The sequence below is a fragment of the Bactrocera latifrons genome, unplaced genomic scaffold (assembly GCF_001853355.1).
Source record: "Bactrocera latifrons isolate USDA-ARS-PBARC rearing strain unplaced genomic scaffold, ASM185335v1 scaffold_100, whole genome shotgun sequence".
Classification (NCBI taxonomy): domain Eukaryota; kingdom Metazoa; phylum Arthropoda; class Insecta; order Diptera; family Tephritidae; genus Bactrocera; species Bactrocera latifrons.
Window position 1 is genome coordinate 892,476 of NW_017534409.1, and position 26,362 is coordinate 918,837.

Here is a 26,362-nt window from a genome sequence, read left to right on the forward strand (position 1 = left end):
GCACGGGTCTATAAAAAGCGCAATATGCGAGTGAGGTGAAAACAGTTCGTATTGGCGCGCAAGGAGGTGTCTTGTGTGGTGTTCTATGTGCGTGCGTCTGTGGTGAATTGGTATTGGTTAATATAAAAATGCATCTGTATAAGTTTACTGTTATTTCAAAGTGTATGTGTGTGTTGAAACCATTTTTTAACGGTATTGTTTATGCATTATTCATTTCAGCAAAAGGGGGAAATCTATAAATTAAATTATTTATAGACATCACAGTGGGCATAGAGTTCAAATCAGGATATTAAGGGAGGAAAGTTGGTTGTGGTTACGTAAATTTATGCATTTAAATAGTTTTGTGTTTAAATTTTTTTCGGCAAGTTACTTTTGAGCTACCATATTTAATATTTCTGATTTAATTTATGTCTATTTATTATTAATTTATTTTTCGTTACAGGGGCTTCAAACGAGCTGCAGTTCTTTACTGGCGTAGACACCGCGTACGTGGTTATAGCCCGAGCCGAGCTGTAGTTATACATATAATCAAAAAGGGGACCATTGATGTTTTAAAATAACCGATTTCTCATTTCAAAGGTCGACCATAAATGTTTCGAAACATTCCTGTAAATAGGTGAGAATTGAATCATTAACAAATTCTCTAGTCGTTTAGTGGAAATCTATCGGTTAATACACATCTGAAAACCTTCTATCTTAGATATATTGCATATGAGTATATAACTAAAAGCATAGACCTGAAAAGTTTAGGTTTTAATTAGGTGTTAATCAAAAATCAAATATATGAGCTTAGAGCTCTTGAACCTACTAGCCAGGCTACATAATAACTTTCATCAACCTTTGACCACTACTATTTAATTGCTCATTACGTGCCAGACCGGATAGATTCTATTGCTTACAGAAGCACAAACGAAGATCAAAGCTCACGTGAAAATTTCAAGCTTCTGGATCAAAGTATTTATTTAGGACTTGTTAGTGGATAGTGAGCTTCAAGTCAAAACCGATTTACCTAACGTCACGATCGTCGTAGTAGAATTTTAAGCTGGTTCTTGATAACTAACTGATTAATTAGGCGTTGCAGATATGCAATATTGGTCCTGCAAACTCGGAATTGCAATTTCGGGATTTCTTTTGGAAGAAATTGATTGAAAATTGTTTTCATAAAAAAAAAAAAAAAAAAAATTAATAAATAAAAGAATAAAAATTATAATAAATAAATAAATTTATCAGATTGTCTTTGTGGTCCCGAAAATTCGTAATTGTAATTTCAGGATTTTTATTTTGAGGAAATTTAGGGGTTAAAAAAAAATATTAGAAACGGTTAAATAAAATTTCGGATACTTTTCGTTATTAAATGGCATTTTGTTTGAAATTTCGAATTTCCAGTTTCTTGTCACTGTCTTTTATTTTCTTCTGACCCCGAAATAAAATGACATATATATGTTTGTTACATAGCTGTATTGCCGTGATTCCAATTACAATTTCGGAATTTAAGAAACATTATTTTTTTATTAATCCCGAAATTTCGGGATTGGAAAATGGGGACGTGCCCCACGGTTTTATTTTAGTGTAGTCTATGCATATGTTTATAATTCCCACGACTGTATCTATTTTATTAATTTTTGGTTTTTAGTACATTTATCTTAAAGATTTCAATGTATGTTTAACATAAAACCGTTTAACTTAAAAAGTTTTTTTACCTACTTTTATTTTCTAGTTTTTTTTCCTACTTTTATTTTCTAGTTTTTAGTTTTTATTTCGCATTCTGTTTAGTTCATTTAGTGCTTCATTATTGCAAGGCTTCTTGCCCGTTATTTTCTTGCAGTCCAACATCTCTATACGTAGTCCCTGCAAAGATCTTACTCTACTAAGACCCACGTAGGCTTGACCTTCTTCAAACAGTTTCGCACCTAAGTATACGACTGCGTGATCCACAGTGCTGCCCTGCATTTTATGTATTGTAGAAGCCTATGATAGTATTAAAGGCAACATTCTTCTTTTAGCCGTTCCGTAATTGTACTTAGCTGGAAACTGTATGGCTTTCGGGTGTATAACATGTACTCTGTCTCTTGGGAAATCAATTCGGATGGAAGGTACATCTGTTGCATACATCTGAGTTCGACGAAATTGAGGCCAAACGATTTCGTTGATGTAGCCTATAGCGCCATTTGTATTCTACTTCTTGAGACCTTTCATTTGATACCCATGTTGATGGGATTGATAAAACCTACGTTATCCGCCATTTTGTAGCGGCGGTCATCTTGAATTTATAATGATAATGAATAAACATAATTGTATTGTCACCAAAATCCAAAGTGTATACAAAATTTCAGATTAATCGGTTGACAGGAAGAGGCTGAAATTTTAATTACTAAATTTGACCCAAGAATAAATAATAAATAAAATAAACGGGGTGAGCTAAATAAAACCATTTAAAAAAATCCATTACGTAGTTCCTTGTTGCTTATAATCTCACCCGCACTATTAAAATCTCAAATCTATTTTCTGTCAGAAACAACACAAAACAAAAACTTTAGTCATCTGTTGAAAAACATCTGAATTTGATTTTTTTTGTTAGATATTATTCTCTACAATTCATTTGAGGTGTGGACCCACCCCAGTACAGTTTCTGGTTGCGCACACACAGCGCTAGCATAAGGCCTCTCGTCATTTGCTCTTAACACACAACTATACATACATACACATATATTTATAAAATATATTTGAACATGTGTTAGCACATTCCCCTATTAAGTGCATAATTCCATTATATGTGTTGTTGCTGTGAGCATGCTCGATCCGTAAACTTTTTATATCGAACACGGTCGTGTTATACGGACGAGGGGTGTGCCAAATTCATTCAACCCAATGAGTTGATGAGCAAAAATTCAGTCTCTACATTCTAAAAAAATGAAATATTCAATGCTACCCTTCGGGGACTTATAGCAGCAGTGGTTCAAATACCCCATGAGCAATGATCCCATTCTTGAATGCTCCTACAATGTACATACCATAGTGTGAAATATATGTATGTACGCGCAAAGCAGATTCTACTTATACAAGCAGACTAACAGACATACTAACAAATATACACGCATTGTAGATATTTCTGCTTCCCTGCATCGCTGCCTTGGCTTTATATCTGCTATACAGTTGGGGATTATCGTCGTTAGCATCATTGCCCAGCTGCCATTATTGTATGAAAATCAAGCATTGCGTCCCAATGTGTAACGAACCAACCCAAACTCGAACTACTTGAAAAACTGGCAAACTCATCGTTTAACGACGAAACGAAAGCATGAAATGGAATTTTACTCGGGCAACAATATAATTTTCTGTATCTGTGTATCTGGATATTTGCCAACTCGCTCTGACACATGCCATCGTGCCAACGGATGAGTGGTTGAGTGGACGCATGGACAAGCGGACGAGCGGACGAGCGGACGTTGGCCGATTGGATGGCGCATATAACTTTTTATGGATTCGTTTGCAGTTATAGTGCTGCTGCTACATAAATATATACTCGTACAAAAGTACGGAAGTTAAGAGATATCATTTGGCCGGGCAGTTGTTTGTGTAAAACAAGAAATGCTCAAACTATTGGAGATACTACGAATCAAGTACCTATTAATATTTGGGCACTCGGCGGCACATTTTCGGTATCAAATTATTCTGTCTTCTGCTTTTATTGTATGGTGTACTAAGTAGCCGTGTCGTTAAGTCGTTTACTGTCGCTGGTCTCTAAGCCATTCGAAGACTTGCTTAGTTGTGTTGTTTGGCCAGAACAGAGGCGCTCTATCTCAAGGTGCCAAATTTTGTGCGCTTAGCCGGCGCACCTTTGGTGTTGCTCCACCTTTTTTTAGTTGCATCGACTTTAGGTATACACTTACTTCGGCTCACAATTTATCTTCGAATTTGTGTTGGCTATCTAAAGATAGGGTCACCTTGGTTGGGGCATTATTTTACCGTTTCATTGTGCTTAACTGTTTTCTTATGGCATGTGATATAGCATAGTAAGCGCAACTGCATACAGGGTGGCTATAAATTAAAATGTACAATGATAAACTGGTTTTTCTTCTGTATACCCTTCAAAGTTCGCTACAGAGTTTGCTAGATTGGAGGAAACGTTGGGAGACCCTATAAAATAAATATAAGTATACATATACTACATACAGGGCTTGTCCGAAAAGTAATAGAATTGGTTTTCTTCCGCCGCGACTATACTTCAGAGCGTGCGTCCACCGACTGGATTCGGCAGAGCGCGTTCCTAGCTAACGAACGAGCGGCTGGTCAGTTGTCTCCGAGGACTCCAAGACAGAAATGAGCAAAATCCAAAAGTGAAAACGATGCTCATTGTCTTTATTGACATCAAAGACAGCATGCCCGCCATGAATTTGTTCCTCCTGCACAAATCGTCAACGTCAAGTTTTGCGTGGAAACGAAAGGTCAGTCGGGTCCGACAAGACATTGCAGCCGATTGGAAGTTGCACCGCGACAACGCCCTAACAACAGCTACCTAACCAAGGTCGGCATTCCAACGCTTCGGAAACCGCCCTACAGCCAAGATGTGGCTCTTCCGGACTTTTTTTTTTGCTTCCTTGCCTGAAAAGGCCGATGAAAGTCAAACCATGTATGCAGTCATGCTCGTCTATCCGAACAAGTAACTCAGTTTTTGAGATATTGATCTGAAATTTTTCACACGTCTTTTTATCTCTAAGAAGCTGCTGAATTGTCGAACCGCCGATATCGGACTACTACAGTATAAACTGTCATGCAAACTCGTCTATAAAAATGTAATCCTTGTATGGACAACTTATTTATTTGATGATATCTTTTCGAGAAACAATCTAATGTAATGACGTACTTTCCGAACACACTGTTCAGATCGGTCCACTACATATAACACATATATAATTGTCATACAAACTTCTTCTTCTTCTTCTTTGATTGGCGTAGTCACGGCTTACGCGATTATAGCCGAGTTAACAACCGCGCGCCAGTCGTTTCTTCTTTTCGCTACGTGGCGCCAATTAGATATTCCACGTGAAGACAGGTCGTTCTCCACTTGGTCCTTCCAACGGAGTGGAGGTCTTCCTCTTCCTCTGCTTCCCCCGGCGGGTACTGCGTCGAATACTTTCAGAGCTGGAGTGTTTTCGTCCATCCGGACAACATGACCTAGCCAGCGTAGCCGCTGTCTTTTAATTCGCTGAACTATGTCAATGTCGTCGTATATCTCGTACAGCTCATTGCTCCATCGAATGCGATATTCGCCGTGGCCAACGCGCAAAGGACCATAAATCTTTCGCAGAACTTTTCTCTCGAAAACTCGCAACGTCGACTCATCTGTTGTTGACATCGTCCAACCCTCTGCACCATATAGCAGGACGGGATATATGAGTGACTTATAGAGTTTTTTTTTTGTTTGTCGAGAGAGGACTTTGCTTCTCAATTGCCTACTCAGTCCGAAGTAGCACCTGTTGGAGTTATCCTGCGTTGCATTTCTAGGCTGATATTGTTGGTGGTGTTTACGCTGGTTCCAAGATAGACGAAATTATCTACAACTTCAAAGCTATGACTTCAACAGTGACGTGAGTGCCCAGTCGCGAGTGCGACGACTGTTTGTTTGATGACAGGAGATATTTCGTCTTGCCCTCGTTCACTGCCAGACCCATTTGTGTTGCATACAAACTGGCCGATCAAAATCAAGATAAAAATATTTTTTGAAAATACATTTATATATATGTATTTACAGTTTAACTTCACCTAACTCGAATCACCATAGTCCACAAAAAATTTCGATTTAGAGAGACTTCGAGTTATTGAATTAAATTTGCCTTCCATTGACAATTCAAGAGTTCGAGTTGTGGAGAACTTCGAGTTATAGAAGCTCGGGTTATGATTTTTTCCATTTTATTTGAGGCAACAATAATCGCAGCATTTAGGAAGAAAGATCGTTGCTTACATAAGTGATAATGCAAAATTAAGGTAAAGCTGGCGTTGGAATAATTTTTCGCAATTTGAAAGACTATTATACTTACAAGCACATGTGTCTAGGAGAGGGCGGAAAAAGCGGATCTCTATGATCTTGCCTTGTTTTACATTTTATGTATGGAATATCGAGTTTCTGCCGATTTTGGTGGCTTCTTTTAGGAACTATGGCTATCAAAAAACCAGCCATTGAATTAAAAGGCCTAATATCCAATTTTATGCCAAGCAAAATCTATTGTAATTAATTTTGTATTGGCTATTTATATAAAATATTTTATTATAATTTCAGATATGTATTTTTTACACCAAAAGTTGTATATCACATATGTATATAGCACCCTGTATTTTGGTATATGTATGTATACGCATTTATAGATCAATGTATTGGTAGGGTCAGCGACTGTGTAAATAGTGGCTCAAGTGACCTTGTATTGAAGGAAATAAAGCTGCTTCATTCTGTCTAAACCAATAATACCCAGAAACAGCCCAAACCACGTTCAATGATTATTGTCTAAAAGAAACCAAGGCACAAGAATGCCCAAATGTATATAATCATAGTATATAGTATCTAAGCACATAATCAATTCTTGGGCGTATCAGCTAACCTGAACTGAACACAACGAAATCGTTCAATCATTCAATGTCTAACATCCTTAGCGTCCTTTCCGGCGCACAGCAACAACAACATATGTGTGTATACACATGAACATGAGATTTCAACTGGGATAACAGCATTACTTGTTCAAAAGAAATATACAACTACATGAGCACACACAATAGGCGACGTCAGCAGCGACGTCGACTGCAGCAGCATCAGTATTATCATCGCTCTTGCTTTGTGTATAGCATTCTTGAACCTTTTGAGGGATTTTGTATAAAATTATACGTTCCCATTATTGAAAGTAAAATGTGTATACTTCGAAGAAAAACAGTCTGAAAGTTGCTTCTTCTCTATACCTATGTACGCGCATAATCACACATTCTTCTTTGCTGGGCGCGCGTGTATTTGTTAGGGTTCAGTATTACTTGATTTTCGGTTCGTCCCCTTCATAGCTAGCATGTCGAATACGGGCTTGGCGAACCCATTTTATACTTGAAATTCTTTCGTCGCTGTCGTGCTCGTTCTCATTCTCACTCGCCTAGCTGTGTTGTTCGTCATGCTTGTCTCAGCAAGTTTTTCATTCTCCCTTTAATGAGTTTTTTCCACGCAGTCATCCATCTCGGATTTCCCAAAGACTGCTGGAAATCTAAACGTCCATCATAATATTATATATAAAAGTTAATGGATTATATTTTTGAGAGCTGAGACATTGCTTTTTGTACGAGCACTTATCGTAGTCGTATAGCGTTTAGAGATGAGGTCACAAGCGTGTACGTTTATATGTTTTAGTATGTATGCATATATATACGAGGTTTGTTCAAAAAGTATCGCGAATTTTGAATTTTCGCGGGTTACATTCGAATTTCGAATTTTTTGTGGCGTTATGTTGGTACTCATGTCTCTCACTTATGCAAGCTCGGCCAATTTGAATGTTTATTTAATTCTTGACAGCTGCTTTGCTTGCACGTGTTCGTGCAAGAAGACGTGGATCGTCTTCGATTTTTACCTATTAAAAAAAATGGATCAAAGAACCTGTATCAAATTTTGTGTGCRGATGCATTCCGAATGTTGACTGTGGCATACGGAGAAGCTACCTTGGACCGAAGCAACGTTTATCGGTGTTACAAAATGTTCTCAGAAAGCCGAGAAGATGTGACAAAAATTGGCTTTTGCACCACGATAACGTCCCTGCTCACACGTCGTTGCTTGTGCGCGACTTTTTGGCCAAAAACAACACACTAATGATGACGCAGCCACCGTATTCCCCAGATCTGGCCCCCTGTGATTTTTTCTTGTTCCCTAAACTGAAGAGGCCCATGAAAGGACGACGTCACACTTCTCTTGACGTGATAAAGACTTCGATGCCGTCTTTATAACGTCAAGAGGAGCTGAAGAAGATAAAACATGATTTTTTGAAGTGCTTCGAAGATTGGAAAAGCCATTGGCACAAGTGTATAATATCTCATGGGGATTACTTTGAAGGGGACAAAATAGATGTTCATGAATAAATAAATAATTTTTGAAAAAAACACAAAATTCGCGATACTTTTTGAACACACCTCGTATGATATGTATAGATATTTGCTGAATGGGTATTGAGCCTGGGTGTGTATTGAGGTCGCCGGGTTAACTATTAATTTTTATATCTGTACATATGAACATAAAACGATTGCCAAGAAAGGATAGGAAGATAAATATAAGGGTCTGGTTGTACAGTCACGCCAAAATCGCTAGCGTTGGAAGAGTTTTTATAATAACTAGATGCAGATTCAGTTCAATACGAGCTCGAGTTTTCATCATACAGAACATTTTAGAAGCTTATCTGTATATATGCGAACTAGTCCCTCAGTTCTCTCCAAGAAATCACTCATTTGGCGGAACCGCAGATATCGAACCACTGTAGCTTATTAGTGCCATACAAACTGATCGATCGATATCATATCATTGTATGGAAAACGTTTGTATTTGACGAGAAACTTGGTATGGATTAACACTACAATGTTACTACTTTTGGATCGGACCACTATATTGTATAGCATTGTATGAACACTAAAGAAATAAGTTCGGGTATGAAAAACTTTTTTATTTGATAGGGCATACCTCGGACCGATCAAAATCAAGCTCGGGTAGGCATCATTTGTATTTGTGAAGAATATTATAGTTTTGGTGCTAAGGAAATGAACGTTTTTTCTTATTTTGGTAATGCAAGTACCATTTATATTACAAAAGGCTTTGGCTAGAACTCGGCATCATTACCATGGTACCTAAACATAACCCACTAGCTCGCATGAGTATCGCTGGTGGCAACAAAGGAAAAAGATGATCTCTTCGGCGGTTGAAATTTTTATGCACTAAGCTTACTATTCATTCTTAGTATGCAAGGGCGACACTTGAACGTTAATATATTTTTCAGTATGTCATCATTTGGGTTATGTTAAGGCTCAATTTTAATTTCTAACTGAAAAAATGGCGCCACTTTTTCAAGATTGGAATAGGTACAACTAGTCGACTAAAAACCATTCGCCTTTCGAACAGTCTCAACTTTTCAGTTTAGGTTAGTACCTGAGAGTTGTGTTAAGTTCCAAAACATTAATAAACATTTATTGGGCACTGGGACTTCTAACTCTCACATTGCTTGATATTGCATTTCAGCAGCATGAAATTTTTCCATCTGATCCTATGTAGTTAGTTCTATTAACAATTTCTGCAAAACTACTGCATTTGATGTACATGTACATTAGAGCGGGTCGGGATATGTGTTACGGATCATTCTGAAAAACTTTGTCTAAAAGATCACGGGTCTAAAAGCGTGTCAACGATTTTTAGGACGAAGCTCAGTCTGAATAACGGGTTGTATGAGATATTTGTGATATGCTTGTAGTTGTCCCATCTTGCCGATTGAATGACCAATACACATTAAAATTCACACACATTAAAATTCATTTGGATACCTCAAAAACTGACGAAAAAAAAATGAAACCGGTTTTAGACCCAACATTTCCTTTTTTTCGCTCAATGTAAACCGACTCACTCTAATGTATATACATACATACATATGTACCTTCTGACAGACCGAATCGATAAATTTCTGCTTGGATTTTTTGGTGCAAGCTTTTCTATGTTCGTGTGAAGAATGGTGATCCCACCATGTATCAATTAGTGGGAGCTTGCTGTTTACGGTGCTAATTTTTTTTTTTTATCCACGGATAAAAAATCGAACGAAATCAGGGAAATAGTAGTTTTGAACAGTCTACTTCACCACTAACACAAGTCTTTGAGTGGCACAAAGAATTCAGCAAAGGTTGTGAGTCATCGAAAATTTGCCTCCACCGAGTCGTCCAACAAGCTTTGTTAATAAACATAACCACAAAAAAGTGAAATATACATTGCTTCAAAATCGTTGTTTTAGCATCAGATAGATAGCAGAGGCTTTCAACATCGCTTATGGATTCATTCAACGCATTTTGTTTAATGTCTTGGATATGAAGTGTGCCAAATGCTAGACTCGATCTGGATTTTTTGCAAAAACAACATCGAGTCAGAGAACTTCATTTACCAAACGCCGCATTTTTAGTGTCAAGATATTGGTTTACAAATATGACGTCGGAACTGTCCAACAATTAGCGAATGGCGCTTCAAAAATGAGCCGAAACCAAAAAAAAAAATTTAATTCGCTGAAGGCAAAGAAGGCTATCTCAGCCGAGGCTTATAATTAGTAAATGGAGGACTGAATTAAGCGTTGGCATGCTTGTATCAGGTGCCTACTTTGAGGATGGCAATAAAGATTTGTATTAAAATATGTAAAAATGTATTTTAATTTTTGTCAGTCCGGCTCAAATTTGATCAGACGGTAAAAGTAAAAAGATGAATATTATATTTTAATTGGCTTGCGCATTAGATACTTTTTTTTGTAAGCTGTTGCTTTAGAATCAGTTTGCCGAATACCATGCTCACACACACACACACCCACACACCCACACAAACACCGGCAAGTGGGCAGTACAGGTGGTGTGATTTCGGCCTTGTGCGCGCGCGCATAATTTAACACCCATACATGTTCGTATGTAACTCAATATACATATGTATGTTCAAACTATTTCAGTAAACAATAACGGCATGCTAACTGCAACAATTTACACGCACACCTGCATATATACATGTTCTTATATTTACTATTGCAGAAACGTCATAAACTATCTAACTTCTATATAATAAATTATGACGAAAAACTATGGATTCTATCTGTCTATAGTACATGCCATACACACCCAACAAACATACTCATTCGCCTAGACATAGCACGACGATAAGCTGTTATTCGTTCTGATGCGTGCGACCCAAACTTCAACGGACCCCAAAACTGATGATTCGATGAGCATACTAATACAAATATTGCCATACACACCCAAACTACAAATACAATTACAAAGCCAATAAATTCCTATCTTTACACAAAGCCATAGCACAGTATATATTCGGTGAACCAACCCGAATTCCTATTCAAAAGCTATACACACTCGTAGCTCGCTCGTAAATCGAATAATTTTATATGAAATTAGTAAGAAAGTTATAAAGCTTCATTAATAATATACTACATAAAATGTTGGTCGGGTTATATGATGCGCTACGTTTTTGGAAAACACGTAGAGAACTTTTAAGGCAACACCAACAAAAGCAGCAACACTCACTATCACACATACTCTCAATCATTGCAATAATCAGAACAATAATCATCATCAGCATCAACTGCAGCAGCAACAACAGCAGCCGCCAGAGTCAGCAACAATACTGCAGCAGCAGAAGCTCAGCGTCTAACCCCACCAACCCACCGCACACACACACTTCCAAACAAGCAGCTTCATTAACATCCTCACACATACATTTATGCAGTGATATCAAGCGCTGCCGCTGTCGCCTTCGACGTTGTCGTTAGTTGTTTTTCGATATCGTGTCACGAGGGGGCAAATATCGCCCGCCTTTCGTTTCAGCATATCGTTAACTTCGCCATCGTACTGTTGTCGTTTGTTCGTTGCTCGTGCGCTCCATTCACCAGACCGTTCACCTCGTTGCGCCCAGCCGATTCGACTGGTGGTTCAGACGTTCGTTCTGCCGATTACTCTGTCAGACAGTCAGCCAGTCGAGTCGTTGGGTCGCACGCTATTCGATCCATCTGCCTTTCATTTATGTACTTTCGCCTCAAGTTCTCAACTGGCAACTGTCGGTTGCATGGCGCTCGTCCGGGTTGTTATGCCGGTCTGACTGGGTTCTTTGGTGAGTGGTGTTGGCCTCGTCGAAACGGCAATGACGATGAGCAAAAATTTTCGACGCTTAGCAGTGTGGCAGCTAGACAGCTATGGGAATGGAAAGGAAAAACAAGTATTCAACTTGGTTCTATGCCATTTGGACAATGTTCAAAACTGCACTGCACGATTTATTGTGAAGATAAACTGGGTATCTGCTTGTAGATATAATACATACTATAGTACTATAGTAGTAGTAATACTCGTACGATTGGTTCATGAGCTGGATAGATACATGCTTGTGCGTCATTAAAACTTTGTGAGGTATACTCTCATTTCCAAATGCCATACATATATGTACAATTTAATGTATCTGTGTAGGTATATGCCTGGATCGCAGGCCAAAATTAGGTTCAAGTTATTGTATCTCTTTAATTTAGGTATCTTTTAACTGTATTTCTTCGCTGTTTATGTACGTATGTGTGTAGTGTTCCACATGTCCCACAAAATATGTTCAACCTACTTTATGTTAAAGGGTAGATGTTGACGACCTAAGACAGCCATGTTGTTTTGTCAACTGTCTAATCTGCCATTTATTTTTCATTCAACGTTGCCTATTTGGGGCTTAGTGCGGTTTGAAAGCAGAGGTTGCGAGCGTTACATCTTTTGATGTTACTTTTTGGTAGGCGATTTAAGGGAATTTAAAAATAGTTGTTGAAAAATCTGCGATCGTCTATGAAAAACTCAGGTTTTATGTATTATTAGAGTGAACAGACGAAACCGTGAAAAAAAGACATTGAAGAAGAAGCTAACCACAATTCCAGAGAACGTGCATTAGGATATCAAGTGCTATAATTAAGAGTCTCCTAAAGATCGTTTACGATATTTAAAAAAAATGTTTTTTTTATACTATATCATTGAAGACTGGACAAAGGACTCGCTGAAAAATCCGTCCAACGGAAAATGTTATGAAAAAGTTAAACTCGCACCGCTGAGGTCCATAATTTAGTGCGGGGTCTTGAGTGCAAATTTGGTCGAAGGTTTGAAAAGGATAGGACATTGTCTCACAGCTGGCGACCCTATCTAAGTATTCATGCAGGTATATTATATAAAGATTCCTTTAGCACTCAAAAAACCGTACGGAGTTCACTCACAACTTATAGAACCCCTATTTGTCCAGCCTATTTTGATGGCGATAATTACGATTCATATTAAAAAATAAGTATTTTTTGTCAGTCAATCATATGGTATATGTAAAAATTTATAAATATATGTATTATATATATGCATACATCTAGATGTGTATAAGAGACAGGGTTTTATTTTATGCGAACAGTAGTTTAAAACGTTAAATATATGTATTATATATATGCATATAATATATAGTTATATTTTTTTAAAATTATTTTTAAATATGTGCAGCTATAGTAATAAGCATACTTATCTGTCCAACCGTTCCCTTTATCTATTTCGTAATTACATTATAATTTTTCCATAAACCCTAAAAGAACAAGCCTCAGTATACGGTAAATATATATTCTTATATATATACATATATGTATATATATTGTAGGTATGCACGATTACTATTATTTTACCCGACCCTAGTCACCTTCAAAAGAACGTTCAGGGTGTGTTTTCTTTTCAAACAAAATTACTATGTATATAGTATACCTGTGAATATGTGCATACACTTATATATATACATACGTGCGGTAGAGCATACATATGTACATATATGGGTTTCAGCTCAGCTGTCTTGAGTGCGGTGTTATCGGTAAGGGATATCAGATTCTAGCATGGTATTTATATGGGCTCGTTGTTACTTCTGCCGCCGTCATTGTCCTCATTCGGATAACTTTTGAAAGCAAAGTTATTATCGCAAGAGTTTCGTCGGTTATGCCTTCTCTGTTGTCTCTGTTCTTCATTGCGTTTACTTTCAAAGTGTGAGTCTCAATTGAATATAATGGCGTCGTAGAGGAAACTCTCATTTTTGGGTTTACGATAGTCATCCATTATTTTACGAATATAAATGCGCATTAGCAATGAATCGTTTAATCCCACGTGCCTTAGATATCAAGTTTGCATACATAAAATATTGAATGTTTAGGTTAAAACTTTCTTTATGCGTAGAATATTCGGTAATCATAATTTGTAGGGTAAATGATTGTAAAAGGAAATTTTTAGAAGTGCATATTGAGTTGTAGTCTGACAAGAAAATGTAGCTCAAACGGTAAACATACACTATGAAGAAAGAAATTCGGAAATTTTTGAAAAAAAAAAAAAACATTAAACTCGACCATGCGACGCCATTTCCGGTGACGCCTCAATAAAAAAAAGTTTGAGTTAAAACCTTAATTTAGAACTTGGACGAAGGGAAAAAACTGGAAATTGGATTTTTGGCAGACATTGCTACAAAAAAAACTGAAAATTTCGGCACATTTTATTTTTTCAAATAGTTGTAATCGAAAAAAATCCTTCGTCCAGGTCTTTAAGAATTGTATCTCAAAGATCTGTGTAAAATTTTATGAAGATCGGTTGAGTTGTTCTCGAGAAATCTTGCCAACTCACTTCAAAAACACAGTTTTGAGAAAAATCGATTTTTTGAAATCCGTAAACCCTTGGAACACATTAAGTAGAATGGGATTTTACTTCCAAAATGGAGATGGGATATATAATGGTTGTTTGTATCACCTATAACAAGTCGAGATGGGTATGAAGAATCAGATAGGCGTGGCACCGCCCATATTTAGTTAAAAACACATATCTCCGTACATACTCGACCAATTTTAACCAAATTTGGTGCGTTGGATTTTTTTCACATTTGTAATACACTGTGAAAATGGGAGAAATCGGACTGCGAACATCGCTACATCCCATATAACGCAACTTTAAATTCTATCTGATTAATATATCGGTATAAAGCTTTGCACGAATAGTGCCTTTATGGTGAGTCACTTTATGACTAAGAATTGTGCAAGTCGGACCAAAACTATACACGCCTCAGATATCGAATATGAGGACAGTTCCTATTGCGGAACTCAATCAAAATGTCAGATATAAGTATAAGTTGAAATTCCAAAAAATTTCCCAGACATTGCTCTTTGAAGTTGCGAAAGTATGAAATATTCGGTTTCACTCGAACTTAGCACTTGCTTACTTCTTATTTTGCCTTATGTTTAGTTTAAAAATATGTCTTTCTCAATCCTCATTAATCTCGTCGGCTCATCTGGTTCTGTTGGTGAAATCATGTCCATAGAAGTACTATATGTGATGTTTGTCAAATAAATACATACATAGGACAGAGAATGACGTGGTCATCAGTAGCGTGATACAACACGATGTTCAATGACTTCTTTCACCCGCAATGTGATGAAATCGATCTCTATTTCCAACAAGACGTCTCAAGTCTAAACATAGACACATTGCTATTACATTTCTTTAGCTAGAAGAATTCTTTAACCTCCATATTTTAAGAAACTCAAGGTTCCAAAACAAGCTCAAATCAATTGTAGACCTCCCAGGTAGTTTCACCTTTTGTTGTCGACCATCAAAGAAAGGGGCGTACCTAGTGCAGGCAACATTTTCCAGGACACTGTCTTTAGAACCACAAAAGCCAAAATCTAAAATAATTGATCCAATACTCACTGGAGGGCGTCAAGCATATTTTTGAAGGCCATTTTAATTGTATTACCCGTTTGCATTAAAAACATCTGTCATGAAAGTATTAGTATACTTTATTAAATTCCATTATTACACAGGAAAAGCCTGATTAAAGCAATTGTATCTTTTCAAAGCTATTCTCCTTTCAACATTCTTCGCTTTGGAAACATAATTCAGTAAAATCAATTTATTAAATTAAGCAAAATTACATACAAACTTATGCAGATATACCATAGATATTTATTTACTTTTCGAATGTTGAAAACTGCCGAAGAAGAAAGACATCATTTGTTATCGGCTATCAAAAGAGAGATAGATGGACGAGATTAACATCAAACAAGTAGAACTAATGAATTCACATGAAGAATCTGAGTTAATACCATTACAAATATACATATATACGTTTCAATGAATATTATAAATACATATGTACATAAAAGTTTCTACACAAACAACAATTGAGATTGACAAAAACAACATACAGCTTACGAACGTCACCAACTCAGCATTGCACAGGATGGTAATTCAACCTGACAACTTTCCACCCTCACAAAAGGTTGGTTCAATTGGATGGACGACGGGCATACAAATGAATATAAATAAATAGACCCTTCGTTACCGCCAACCGACCCGATCAAGTGTGTACACAACCTACAATGGTTGAAAGAAACTTTTGGTTTTAGTGCTCACAAGGACTTTTCCATGAATTTCCGGACTTTTGCTGACCAGTTGCGGATGAAACTCAATATCTATATATAAAATGACTGCGAGTGAAGGGTGCGCTAAAACCCGACGGAAATGAAAGTAGTAATGGTAGGGTATAAAATAAATGAGAACCCATAAACGAGGTAGTCACCACCATCGAGTTGCCTAGCAGCTGTGTATCTACCTACTGAAGAAATGTGTACATAGTAAATGGTTATAAGGCAAAGTTGTTATAAAGAAAATATCTCAAGTTACCTTGGAAAGTTCGATAGCAAAAGTACATGTGTAGTAGGTACGTAAGGTCTAAGTAGCATGCCGGAGATGTGCTGAATTTCTAATGTTAGTAAGGCAGTTCGGCTTCCAATAAATTATTCAGTCTACTTTTTATTAATTTGCAGTTCTGATGTGTGAAAAAAAAATGTTATACGTATATTGCTTGCCAGTTGTCTAGCAACTGGTATTTAGTTAGAGTCAAATCTACATTTTCGTAAAATCATGGTTTATGTGGATGAACCAGTCATGTCGACATAACGCTGGTAATGGTATAAGCAGTAGCTGTTGCAATTGCAATTATACTCCTATTACAGTTTAAATCTAAAATTCAGTTGAATTGAATTCGATACAACTCAACTTTGAAACGAATTAACTCTTTTTTTGGCATTACAACTAGTTTCAGTTGAAGTTAAATTGACTGCCGAATTAAAAAATTATAATTTGACAGATAATATAGCGATTCTTTCTTCGATATATGTGTACAAAATTTCTGAATAAAAGTCAGTTCAAAATAAGTTAAAATATTTTGTTTACACGCTTTCCATTTTCTATTAATAAATACAAAATACAATAATTCTCTATACAAAACTAACGGTAATAATACAAACAAGTTTAGAGATTTTAACAATTCAACTTTAAATTTTGAGGCAGGTTGAGTTGTTATCGATAATATCGGATTGGTAAATTCTCAACCGAATGGAGTTGGGTTGTAAATCGAAATTTCGGCATTAAATAAAACTTGCATCTCTTCACGTTAGAAGTCTCACTCAATTATACAATTTTCAACAATCAGAGCTCTAATAATACCGTGAAAACCTGTATAAATTTTCATCAAGCTAAACATTCCATTTTTAAAAGATTATCTCTTTCAAATCTTGGCCGGGGCTACGACTTAGATTGTCCATCCTGTGAGTCCAATTTTCGATGACTCGTTCGAGCATTTCGACTGGTAACTGGCGAACGACACGGGTGATGTTTTGCTCCAAAGTCTGAATCGAAAAGGAAAAGTCTAACGGAGTGATATCACAGGATCTTGGTGGCCAATCGACCGACCCAAAACATGAAATTATTTGCTCGCCGAAGTGTTCTTTCAATAAATCCACTCATTGATGTGATGTGTGGGAAGTGGCGCTGTCTGTATGAAACCAAATTTCGGTAGTTTGTCGAATATTATTCAGTAATGAACGCTGGGTCTCAAGTTGGGTGATGGAGTAGCGAATAGTACGCTGAGTAGGCCGTTTATGTTGTACATAAGTTGAGCGAAGCGCGCATTATTTACAGAACGCGAATTTTCGTAATAAATATGAACGATTTGTAAACGTTGTGCAGTCGGAAATCGGAACTGTGGGAATGGTTTCGAACCATTTAATCGATAAATCCTAGGAATATATAATACTTTTTGAGTAAAATTAAATTTTCAAAGCGGTTGGCTCCTCTTCAGCCATTGTTGTTTAGCGGGTGATCTTGTTGGCTTAGAGTAATCGTTAGTAAGGATTTTATGGTTTATTATACCCTGAAATACCCTGTTTGTTGTGCAATGTGTTTTTACGTGAATACCTGTCTATGAAGACTAAACTCCACGGTGTTTTCTATTGCTAGAAGAACATAGATCATGAACAGGATATATTAAGTTTGCCACGAAGTTTGTAACACCCAAAAGGAAGCGTCGGAGACCCTATAAAGTATATAAATAAATGATCAGTATGTTGAGCTGAGTCGATTTAGCGATGTCCGTCTGTCTGTATATATACGAACTAGTCCCTCAGTTGTTAAGATATCGTTTGAAATTTTGCAAACGTCATTTTCTCTTCAAGAAACTGCTCATTTGTCGGCACTGCCGATATCGGACCACTATAACATATAGCTGCCATACAAACTGAATGATCGGAAACACGTTCTTGTATAGAAAACTTTCACATTTGGTAACGTATCTTTACAAAAGTTGGCACAAGTTATTTTCTAACGCAACAATGTAATCTTCGAAGAAATTGTCCGGATCGGTTAACTATAGCATATAAGTGCCATACAAACCAAATGATCGGAATCAAGGGCTTGTATGGAAAACATTTGCATTTGACGTGGTATCTTCACGAAAATTGACAAGGATTACTGCTTAAAGTAATAAATTAAACTCCGAAAAAAAATTTCAGATCGGATTACTATAGCATATAGCTTTCGTAGTATTGGCCCAATTTATTAATGCCCATTTTAATAATTATTTATCTTGAGAAATCGTGATGAGCGCATCAAAAAAATTATTGGAATGAAAACGTGTTTTAAGGGAATACTAAATCGGCTGAGTGTTCATGATACTGAAACCATATACAGTTAGTTTTGGATAGTCGAAATATGAAAGATTCTAATTTAATATGATGTTTTAATTAGAAACAGTTTCAGTTTGATTTTTAATTAAGAACATTCAAGATAATTATTTTAATATTTAACAGAAATTAGTTAATCAAAAAAAAAAAAAAATAATAATAATAAATAAAAATTATGAGTAATTCAGAGCAAACCCAACATTGTAATTACATAAGGTTATTGTAAAATTTGGATTTATCCAAAAATAGTTGTATCACATATACATATATGCGAGTAATCTCATTGAATCGCATAGAGACGTTTTTATATCTAATAATGTACACTTGTATGTGGGTTGGTGTTGTATTGTACAAAAATTTTGAAATATTAACTAAATTTATCCGCTTAAATATGCATGTTTAATATTCATAAGTCAAAAAATGTATACTCTTACTACAAAAAATATTTACAAGCATGCTCTCACTATAATATTTTTGGCGGGGCTAACTTTAAAACAAGTCCATGGTGCCGCCTAAGGCTACTTTTTCTAGAATACACAATTTCACAATCAACTATATTTAGTTGTCCTCCTTCGGCGGTGGATGCTTGAAGATCTCTTCGAGCTGTGATATTAAGCCGATGACACGATAGTTCTCCTCCAACATCGCGAACTCCTCCAATGGTTTCAAAAGCTTCAGCGCGTCGGTGTAATTAGTCACGTGTTTGGGCAGCTCCTCCTCGTCGTGGTCGCTATGCTCCGACCAATGCCCCGGACTATGTACATTTCGCTCAGTAACTGGTACGCCAATCGATTCAATCTTTTGTATTTTCAGTGGTTGGTGGCTGAAGCTCGCCTCGCTGCTCCGACGTTTGCGACTTAAGCTTATTGTTTGTGTTATTTCAGGGGTGGGCGTATTATTGGTTTGCGATGTGGGCGGTGACGCAGTTTTTAGCAACGGTGATAGCGGTGGCACCAACTCACTTAAGCTCACGACTCTCAGAGCAGGCAGTTGAGCGGCATGGGACGTGGTGGTTGGCGCCGCTTGTTGTTGTTGCACTGTTTGTCTGGTCAGCGGCGTGGCAGGTGGTGTTGGTATTCTGCGGCGTTTATTAGTTTCGACCGCTGTTGCAGTTGCTGTTGTAGGCGAGGGTGGCGGTGGCACAAGCTCACTTATGTTTGGCTTAACATCCTGCTCCTCTTCATCCGCGTCTAAATCTATAACTTCTACTTTGATTTTCGTTGCTAACGTAGTTGTTGTTGTAGCTGATTTAGCGCTTGTTGCGATTTGCGCACCCGTTGATTTGCACGCCTCATTGTTGCGTCGCAAGTTAAAGGTGTGTATTTGCACTAGCGGTGTGGTGGTTGTAGCTGTTGGTTGCTGCGCGATTTCTTTTGGCGCAAGCGTTATCGTGCTGGGCGCCTGTTTCTTATTCTCCTGCCTGCTGCAGTAGCTCAGTATGTCCTTCAGGTCGAGCGAAAGCGGCGGCGGGCGCATATCCTGTGCTTGCTTCAGCATTGTCGGATATATGACCGTTATGTACTGCGTCAACCACTCTTTATCCGGATAGAAATTGTCGATTTTCAGCATCTCTTTCAATTCGAAAGCGACTTTGCGTAACGAGTTCTCATTCATACGCATCTTATGGTGATGTCTGGCTCGTTGCCAATACTCGAAGAGCGTCTTCTTGAGAAAGTTAATTTTGCGCAAGCGCCGTTGTTTCATCTCCTGTAAAGCGGCTTCATTTTCGCCGGAAATAGCGATGCGCGTGGCGGTGCGATATAGATCGGATTCTCTGTCCTCAATCGCGCTTGGGCTTGACGCATCCGCTTTGGCTTTATTTTTCGTGCAATAAGTCATGATGTCCTTGAGATCCAGCGAGGTGGGCGGTGTACGTGTGATCGTTATTTGTCGATTTGACAGCGAAAAATTGTAGGTCGCTTTGAAGTGATTAATCCACGCCTTGTTCGGCATGAAATCATCGATTTGTATGATATCGCGAAATTCGATGGCTTTCATGCGCAACAACTCTTCCGTTATGTGCGCCTTCGTGTGAAATTGTGCACGCTGTATGTACTCGTAGAGGCATTCGCCGAGAAAGCGTATTTTACGTGAACGCAGCTCAAGGCGATTGGAATCGTTTTGCGTTTCAGCGCTTCGGGTGGCCATATAGAATTCCATTATAGCATCACGATTGGCGATTATATTCTTGATTTGCTCCCAACTGCAATTGAACATTTTCGCCACTTTCGTGTACATGGGCCGACAATCGTAGGCCTCTATGGCGGCGACGCGCTCCTCCAGCGTCAATATGTTACGTATGCGTTGCGGACTCGGTTCCAGTATGGTTTGATCGATGTCGATGTAGTCCTTGACACTCTGAAATGTTACGATTTGTTCATTAATCAAATTAATCAACTGTTTTGATTTTGAAGTTTGTAGTAGAAATCTGAAGAATTGTAAAGGCATCATTGTACTTGTTAGGCAGTGGCGAGGACTAATAAGAGATATAGTGTGTGTTTTTTCGAAAATATTTGTCTTTGACAGTTTCGTTTGACTTGAAAGCCCTCAAAATTTGAGACTTGATTCAAATACGCTTATGTCACTTTTGATTTTGAAATAAAATTTTTTAGAACTAATTTATCTTGTGTTACATGTTTTACCTAATGATTGTGATTAGAACAAACCCACTGTCTCCCAGTCTCTTAGTCTCATAGCTAGAATAAGCTGTTATTTTCATCGAGTGCATTGTGTTCTCGCGTTTTATGTCTAAACAAACTCTGGTTTATCGGTTTACATCTCGAAAATTGTTAAATTTGATAAAAGACGAATGATAAATGAAGTATAGAAAACTGAAATTTCTCTTATATGCAGGGTTGCAATAATTTAATTCAAAAAATCATTTTTTGATAAATTATATTCAATTCTTATACACGATTGTGGAATAAAAAATGCAAATATTATTTAGATTAAAAATTTAATATTTTGATTTTTGGGATTAAAAATTTAATATTTTGCTTTAAGAGTAAAAATTTAAATTGAATAAATTTGTCGACCACTGCTCAGAATGTTCAAGGTGTTGGCACTATTAAATTATAATTTTTTTTTGTTTCAAACTGTTAGTTGGGCTTAAAAATAAAAAATTATTTTTTAATAAAATTTTCGGTATTACAAAATTATGAAAAAATAATTCTAATATTTGCAACCGTGCTCATATGCGATATTAACTGTTTAACTTGGTATATGGATTCTCCAAGTTTTATATTGTTAAGCTATTTCTATTTTCTTTCTTTAAAAAACGTTGTTTGGTGATATTTCGAAAATCAGAAAGTAGAAAAGTAACAAGTCAGACAAATTTTTACTAAAATTCGTTGACCAGAACTATGTATAAGTAAGACATAAGCATGTAGAAAGCTGCTTCATAGAAAAAATATATACATATGAAGATTCAGCATTGTCTACTGGTATTAGAAAACCGAATTCTTTCTTATATTGTTTCAACACTACGCAATAAGACCCCATCCCTTATAATGTATGTTTGAATATTTAAATAAAAATAATATACATAAATAATGCAAATTTATAATATAAATAAGTACCTATAAACGATTTAAAACATCTAGTTCAGGAATGTATCTGCTACTCACCTTTTTCTTGCTGATCTCCGGTATCGACTTGTTCCGTAATGAAATTGTGTCCTGCGTTGTTCCAAATTGCAAACGAATATGTACATACATACATATGTAAAATAAGTAAATATTAGAATATGAATTAAATTAATTATGCATTAAAATTTCGAAAAGCGAAAGAAGTTCACTCGATCACACTCACCTTAGCCATGTTCGACGGCTGAAACTGTAATGATAAATGGCAAAGCCTGTTTTAGCGTAAAACAAAAACCGTTCAAACGTTCCCCGATTTGAAATGAAAAAAAAACAACACGTAAACAGCAATAACAACAACAATGATAACTAAACACAGAAAACCAGAACACTTAAGAGCTCAGTGTCGTTAGAGTGGAAACCAGACCCACAGCGTAGAAAAAACGAACTCGCCCAACCGGTCCGCGTTTCGCTGGCGCAAGCGGTAACCAGTTTTTTCCTTGTGCTGTTCGCAAAACGTGTATGCATCAACAACAACAGCAAAAAAAACGGTATGAGCAAGCGCACTGTGCAGGCTGGTCGTGGTTAACCGGTTTTCTGCTCACGATATTTGCAGCGCTGCTCCAGTTGTGTGCGTACGTGTGTATGTGTGTGTGTGTGACTGCGAGAGTGTAGGTTGTTGCTGTTGCACTCTGTCGTGTTGTTGTTGTGGCTATTTTGGCAGCTTGTTGTCGTTCGGTTGGTCAGGTGATGATTGCTTGCCAATGATTCACGCAAAGCAATGTGTGAAACCAACAACAATAAGAATGCAATCGTTGCCGCTGCAGTAGACTTCTTGTGCTTCAACTTCTCTACGTTGTTGTTGTTGTGATTGTAAGCAAACAGCTACTGACTGCTGTGCTTGTGTGCAAATTAGCTAAACGCTCTTGTGGGCGCGAAATTGCTTTCTTTCCCCTCGCAGATCTTGGTATACACTCCACCAATGTTTGTGTGCGAGTGTGTGTGTGTGTGCTACAAATTAAGTAATACGCTGACGATCCAACACTTTTTTCGTTATCAACACTGAAAGCTGCTGAACAATACTAAATTCAGTTCGTCGCTTCTATAATGTTCGCTAATGTGCTCCCTACAGTGCCGCCAACAACCGCTAACACCCTCGAAATGGTGCTGAAAAACAAGCGCAAGTGAGCGTCAAAGAGAAACGCACACAGACAGCGCGAGAGAGCGCAAAAGAGAATATTTGTTTGCGTGAGTGTATTTGGGATAGTCACGATTGCAGTGTCTCTCCAACGGTTCTTCGTAGCCACGCTACCAGGTTCGCCAGTTGAGCAGCCGCGGATCGAACGAAAAACGTGTTTAGCAAGAGCAATAATAAGTGCAACAACATCAATAACACAATTGCAGGCACACACCGCAAGTGAAAGTCGATTGACGAGAGCTAGTGTCATTGTCGGCGCTCACATGCGCTCACTTTGCCATTGCGAATGTGTAGAAGAAGCGTTGTGAGAGCATTTACTCACATAACCGCTTCTTTGGAACATGCTTTTACAGGCGCTCTGAGTATGGCGTCACTGTGTGCGTTAGATACGGTTGTGAAATAGATACATACTGACGATAGCATATATGTAAATATAAAATAGTTGTGTTTTCATATTATATGTATGTATGTATGTATGTGTATTTATACATAAGAATGTGAATTGAGGTTATTTTTAGATGTGGCGCTTCCTCTAATATTTCATATGCGAACGTTATTTAATAAATATGTATTATAAATCGAATGTATTTTAAGTATATATTTACATTATTATTATTTAATAAATACATACATTTGTATGTATGTATGTATTATGTATATACATACATAAATTTGATACTCGTAGCTAAGTTATTTATAATGAAATCTTTACTGATCTTCAAGTTTTCGTCTATTTGTACGGAAGTATGCATATATCAGTATATAGTTTGTATGTTTATATGCTTGTGTATACAAGTTATGTATTTATGAGTATAATCATATTGTAAATTAAGCAAGTCAAGAAGAGCTAAGTTCGATTTAACCCATTTTTTATACACAAAGACACTTTTATCAAAAAAGGATTATCTCTGAATTTCAAATATACATATTATATAATATGTACATAGTATATCCCATACATTGACCGATATTTTCGGCTAAAAGTCAGCTATAGATACTGGGGTCCACATATTTGCTCCTAGCAGCTTGAACATATTTGGTTGGATTTAGCCAATTTTTGGTCATAAGGTGGCTTACCTTAAAGGATTTATTAGTGAAAAGTTTTATCCCTTTATATTAATTACTTGTAGTTGATCAATTTATATCATAAAGAGTATACAAATATCTTTATAATAAAATTGAGGAAATGCTGTTTGATACACCCTAATCCTATTATAAAAAATTATAATTTATATATTTAAGTGTTTCAGCAATTCTTTATAATATAAAACATTTCTGTTTTTCAGAATTTAAATGTGACCTTGATAACCGTAATGGAAAACTAAAACGAGGTAATTTGGTAATCAAATCTCGAAGTCTGGATCTCTTAAATGGAACAAAATCTAATGCCGCTCACAAAATAATAAAAAAAAATGTTTCAATAAAACTTGTTATGCGTACTCGCTTGAATTGAAGAAACGTCAGTATTAAAAAAACCTTTTAGTGATCGATGGACTTCATTTGCAAAGCAATAAGTGAAAAAGAAAGGACCTCATTATGGACACTATGAACATTGATCAGTACTCGTTTTAATGACTTGAAGTTGTGGATAATAAGGCGGTATATTTTCTGTGCTGAAGGTCATTCTTAACATCCGGTCACACGTAGTAACTCCGCCATAGCCGGTCCCAAACTCCTGTTGAAAAAGGAGGAGTGTTGGTATGGTGGAATGACTATTAATAAGCGTCTCGGTCGTCTGGCAGCTGCAACCAGTACGCAGGTTAGTGTTACAAATGACAAAAACAATCAGCTTCCCGTTATTGAAAAACAAGTACGCAATCCGGAAGCAAAATACCAAGCCTAGCGAGGTACCCAACCAAATAGCTAGCAGTAGTTCAACAGCTCCAAGCATCGATAAGAAGTTTGTAGTAACCTCAAGTGGCAAGGAAAGGAAAACAGATCATATAGGGAAGCTAACTGTCCTTTCAACTACGTCGTAACCGACCCTGTTCGTTCGGGAGGTAGTAGCAGCGGAGCAGCAGACTTTGTTCGAGTCGGTGTTCAGCGATGGTCTAATGGCAATAATCCCGTCGTCGTCCTCGGACATAACTGTCTTCAAGATAGATAATGCGCGCTTCGAAAATGGTATTTTTTTGATTAGCCATTAAGAGGATGTGAACGCCATGGTGGAGGGCTTTCCTCAAATCTCCCTAGACTTACAAGACTCATATCTTCATCCGAGGAAAAATGTCGGTTATGTCTACGGAGTGCATCCACCAGATGCTGGCTAAGCAGACCAAAGAATTAAGAACTGAATTCTAGGAGGTGTTCCACCGCGGTTTCACCTCGCAAGAGCATGTCATTGTGTTGAGCATAGACCAGAACTCGGTCTCATTTGTTGAAACTGCAGCTGGCAGAGTTCCAGTTCTGTTTTCCACGGTGCAATTCAAGATGGGACACTGTCAGATCACAGAAAAACCTTCCTTGGAGACTTTTCCATCTACCGTTGCGCACTCTAATAACATCACAGCATGGGAACAGACGATACCGCTATCGGCACGAATAACCACTGAGAAAATTCTTGGCCTTATTATTAGACGTTGAAGTCTTCCCACCACAATGAGTTCATCGGGACACTCCGATGACGCCTACCCTCTATTGTTAACAGGAACAGGCGGTGCCGAGGAGTTAACAGCTAAAACAAAAATGCTGTTCACGCAGATTAAATGGCACTCACGCGGCGTCCAATTACTAGAATGTTTTGACTGACCTTTTAAAGGTGAGTTCGATATTGTTTTAATTCAAAAACCCAA

The 26,362-nt window shown here is 37.3% G+C and overlaps 2 protein-coding genes across 12 annotated transcripts in view; one reads left to right on the forward strand and one right to left on the reverse strand.

The window, feature by feature from the left end:
• LOC108967323 overlaps positions 1–26,362 on the forward strand; it is a 41,799-nt gene that overhangs the window by 12,920 nt on the left and 2,517 nt on the right. For 10 of the 11 annotated variants that reach the window (XM_018930714.1, XM_018930691.1, XM_018930650.1 and 7 more), the window contains exons 4-5: positions 443–616; positions 24,857–26,328. The gene's annotated coding sequence lies outside the window, so the exon portion shown is untranslated. The remainder of the gene's footprint in view (positions 1–442; positions 617–24,856; positions 26,329–26,362) is intronic. The other variant, XM_018930732.1, reaches the window with a different exon arrangement.
• Positions 18,980–23,995, reverse strand: LOC108967316. The gene is made up of 3 exons (XM_018930637.1): positions 22,602–23,995; positions 22,418–22,468; positions 18,980–21,149 (listed from the first exon to the last, which is right to left on the reverse strand). Exons 1-3 carry the CDS (start codon positions 22,608–22,610, stop codon positions 19,350–19,352), a joined length of 1,860 nt encoding a protein of 619 aa, XP_018786182.1. The 5' UTR covers positions 22,611–23,995; the 3' UTR covers positions 18,980–19,349.

Bases quoted from the DNA above. Each gene is read 5' to 3' on its own strand.
- LOC108967316 (XM_018930637.1), bottom strand. The intron at 21,150-22,417 runs GTGAGTAGCAGA...GTAACATTTCAG, and splicing joins CGGAGATCAGCAAGAAAAAG to AGTGTCAAGGACTACATCGA.